General features: G+C 50.9%; 1 protein-coding gene across 1 annotated transcript; it reads right to left on the bottom strand.

Annotated features, from left to right (window-relative positions):
* Positions 1-853: 853 nt before the first annotated feature.
* Positions 854-3,840, bottom strand: LOC136676669 (uncharacterized). Its single transcript, XM_066653826.1, has 2 exons — positions 3,638-3,840; positions 854-2,900 (listed from the first exon to the last, which is right to left on the bottom strand). The coding sequence occupies exons 1-2, from the start codon at positions 3,838-3,840 to the stop codon at positions 854-856; spliced, it is 2,250 nt and encodes a 749-aa protein (XP_066509923.1).
* Between the last annotated feature and the right edge of the window lie 442 nt (positions 3,841-4,282).

Below are 4,282 nucleotides of genomic sequence, written 5' to 3'. Positions count from 1 at the left end.
AGGTCTGGAGATGGTGGATAACAGACTTACAGTATATAGGTAGAAGATGAATGGAGGGCGAGTGAAGTATGCATGAAGTATAGATGGAGAATGGATGGAGGATGAGTGACAGATGATTGAAGGATGGATAAAGGATATGTGGAGGTGTGTGGAGGTAAAAGGGTAGCAGTGCAGGTGTTGGTGAAAGGGGGTAGAAGTGGGTCTGTCTGGGGGGAAATGGGGTAAGAGTGAAGGTGTGTGGGGCGAAACGGGGTAGGAGTGAATCTGTCCGGGGGAAAACAGGGTAGGAATGGAGATGTGTGGGGGGAAATGGGGTAGGAGTGGATCTGTTTGGTTGGAAATGGGGTAGGAGTGGAGGTGTGTGGGGAGAAATGGGGTAGTAGTGAAAGTGTTTGGGGGGAAATGGGGTAGGAGTGAATCTGTCTGGGGGAAATGGGGTAGGAGTGGATCTGTTTGGGAGAAAATGGGGTAGGAGTGGAGGTGTATGGAGGGAAATGGGGTAGGAGTGAAGGTGTGTGGAGGGAAATGGGGTAGGAGTGGATCTGTTTGGTTGGAAATGGGGTAGGAGTGGAGGTGTGTGGGGAGAAATGGGGTAGTAGTGAAAGTGTATGGGGGAAATGGGGTAGGAGTGAATCTGTCTGGGGGAAATGGGGTAGGAGTGAAAGTCTATGGGGGGAAATGGGGTAGGAGTGGATCTGTTTGGGAGAAATGGGGTAGGAGTGGAGGTGTATGGGGGGAAATGGGGTAGGGGTGGAGGTGTGTGGGGGGAAATGGGGTAGGAGTGAAAGTCTATGGGGAGGAAATGAGGTAGGAGTGAATCTGTCTGGGGGAAATGGGGTAGGAGTGGATCTGTTTAGGAGAAAATGGGGTAGGAGTGGAGGTGTATAGGGGGAAATGGGGTAGGAGTGGAGTTGTGTGGGGGGGAATGGGGTAGGAGTGGAGATGTGTGGGGGGAAATGAGGTAGGAGTGAAGGTGTATGGGGGAAATGGGGTAGGAGTGGATCTGTTTAGGAGAAAATGGGGTAGGAGTGGAGGTGTATGGGGGGAAATGGGGTAGGAGTGGAGGTGTGTGGGGGGGAATGGGGTAGGAGTGAAGGTGTATGGGGGAAATGGGGTAGGAGTGGAGATGTGCGGGGGAAATGAGGTAGGAGTGGAGATGTGTGGGGGGAAATGAGGTAGGAGTGAAGGTGTATGGGGGAAATGGGGTAGGAGTGGAGATGTGTGGGGGGAAATGAGGTAGGAGTGAAGGTGTATGGGGGAAATGGGGTATGAGTGGAGATGTGCGGGGGGAAATGAGGTAGGAGTGGAGATGTGCAGGGGGAATGAGGTAGGAGTGGAGATGTGCGGGGGGAAATGGGGTAGGAGAGGAGATGTGCAGGGGGAAATGAGGTAAGAGTGGAGGTGTGCGGGGGTAAATGGGGTAGGAGTGGAGATGTGCGGGGGGAAATGAGGTAGGAGTGCAGATGTGCGGGGGGAAATGAGGTAGGAGTGGATCTGTCTGGGGGGAATGGCGTAGGAGTGGAGATGTGCGGGGGGAAATGAGGTAAGCGTGAAGGTATATGGGGGAAATGGGGTAGGAGTGGAGATGTGCGGGGGGAAATGAGGTAGGAGTGGAGATGTGCAGGGGGAATGAGGTAGGAGTGGAGATGTGCGGGGGGAAATGGGGTAGGAGAGGAGATGTGCAGGGGGAAATGAGGTAAGAGTGGAGGTGTGCGGGGGTAAATGGGGTAGGAGTGGAGATGTGCGGGGGGAAATGAGGTAGGAGTGCAGATGTGCGGGGGGAAATGAGGTAGGAGTGGATCTGTCTGGGGGGAATGGCGTAGGAGTGGAGATGTGCGGGGGGAAATGAGGTAAGCGTGAAGGTATATGGGGGAAATGGGGTAGGAGTGGAGATGTGCGGGGGGAAATGAGGTAGGAGTGGAGATGTGCGGGGGGAAATGAGGTAGGAGTGGATATGTGCAGGGGGGAAATGAGGTAGGAGTGGGGATGTGCAGGGGGGAAATGAGGTAGGAGTGGGGACGTGCGGGGGGAAATGAGGTAGGAGTGCAGATGTGTGGGGGTAAATGAGGTAGGAGTGGAGATGTGCGGGGGGAAATGAGGTAGGAGTGGAGATGTGCGGGGGGAAATGAGGTAGGAGTGGATATGTGCAGGGGGGAAATGAGGTAGGAGTGCAGATGTGCGGGGGTAAATGAGGTAGGAGTGGAGATGTGCAGGGGGGAAATGAGGTAGGAGTGCAGATGTGCGGGGGTAAATGAGGTAGGAGTGGAGATGTGCGGGGGGAAATGAGGTAGGAGTGGAGATGTGCGGGGGGAAATGAGGTAGGAGTGGATATGTGCAGGGGGGAAATGAGGTAGGAGTGGGGATGTGCAGGGGGAAATGAGGTAGGAGTGGAGATGTGCGGGGGGAAATGAGGTAGGAGTGCAGATGTGCGGGGGTAAATGGGGTAGGAGTGGATCTGTCTGGGGGGAATGGCGTAGGAGTGGAGATGTGCGGGGGGGAAATGAGGTAAGAGTGGAGGTGTGCGGGGGTAAATGGGGTAGGAGTGGAGTTGTGCGGGGGGAAATGAGGTAGGAGTGGAGATGTGCGGGGGGAAATGAGGTAAGAGTGGAGGTGTGCGGGGGTAAATGGGGTAGGAGTGGAGATGTGCGGGGGGAAATGAGGTAGGAGTGGAGATGTGCGGGGGAAATGGCGTAGGAGTGGAGATGTGCGGGGGGAAATGAGGTAGGAGTGGAGGTGTGTGAGGGAAAATGGGGTAGGAGTGGATCTGTCTGGGGGGAATGGCGTAGGAGTGGAGATGTGCGGGGGGAAATGAGGTAGGAGTGGAGATGTGCGGGGGGAAATTGGGTAAGAGTGGAGATGTGCGGGGGGAAATTGGGTAAGAGTGGAGGTGTGCGGGGGTACTGGGGCAGGAGTGGATAGGGTATAGAAGGATATTAGACCTTTTAAACTTTTCTATTGCATACCTTCCATAAAACAGACACACACTCATCTCGTGACACACGCTCTAAATAAAATGATTTATTGATGGCAATATAAATATATAGCTATACACTCACAGTACAGTTATTAATAAACAGAGTGAGTGAGTGAGAGAGAGAGAGAGAGAGAGAGAGAGAGAGAGAGAGATAAGATGAGAGCGAGGGATGAATAATTGTAGAGCTGGAGGTGTATTCCCTCTGAGGAGAATAAAATGCATTTGTGTGTGAAAGAGAGAGAGAGAGAGATTATGTATGAGTTTATGAACTCTGAGGTGCATGTTAAATGCTATGCACCAACATTGTGTGTATGTGTGTGTGTGTGTGTGTGTGTGTGTGTGTGTGTGTGTGTGTGCGCGCCACTGGGTTTTTGCTGTTTTTTTTAAATCCCTTGCACAAAAAAAGCTCAAAGGATCAGAGAGAGAGAGAGAGAGAGAGAGAGAGAGAGAGAGAGAGAGAGAGAGAGAAAGAGGTGACCTTTAGTTAAAAACTCTTTATGGAACAGACCTTGCTCATTATCCTTACCCCAGCTGCTGGAACATTGCTGTGAGGATCTTTACCCATATAAACACCAGGGAAGTCATGCGCTGTAGGATGATAGGTGAATAGGATGATTCACCTTAACCCTCTAACCTTAACCCAGAGGCTCTGGATGGTCCCACCCTTGCCCCAGAGAGCACAGCTGGACACTGATCTGGCAGACTGTTGGCACTGAACGTTGAGACTGATTGAACGTGCGGCTGAACTGCTGCTGCTTTAAGGCGAACCTTGATAAGTTTATTCTGTGCACATTGCTCTCACCCTGATGACGAAATCCAGCTGCAGGAACCTGAAAGATATGCAGCTGCTCATCTGGGGTCGTCATCAATTCTTAATCATTAGTGAATTATTACCTGCATGTCTCAATGCTGGACAGTCCTCCTGGACCTCCATAAAGAGCATCCTGACAGATTTTATTCTTATGATTAACTCTGAGCAAGCTGTGCATATTATAATTATTACACATTTATCTCAGTTTAATACACATGCACTACATATTTATTACACATATTCCTCAAACAAATATATTGCCAAAAGTAGTTGCTGTAAGCCCCACATGCATCTGAATTTCAGTGACATCCCAGTTTTAAATCCATAGGATTTAATACGATGTCGGCCCATCCTTTGCAGCTATAACGGCTTCCCAACTTCTGGGAAGGCTTTCCACAAGATTTATGAGTGTATTTATGGGAGTTTTTTGACCATTTTTTCCAGAGAAGCATTGGTGAGGTCAGACACTGATGTTGAACAAGAAGACCTAGCTCACA

This window comes from Hoplias malabaricus, chromosome 2 (assembly GCF_029633855.1).
Source record: "Hoplias malabaricus isolate fHopMal1 chromosome 2, fHopMal1.hap1, whole genome shotgun sequence".
NCBI lineage: Eukaryota > Metazoa > Chordata > Actinopteri > Characiformes > Erythrinidae > Hoplias > Hoplias malabaricus.
This window is presented reverse-complemented; position numbering and strand designations above follow the sequence as displayed.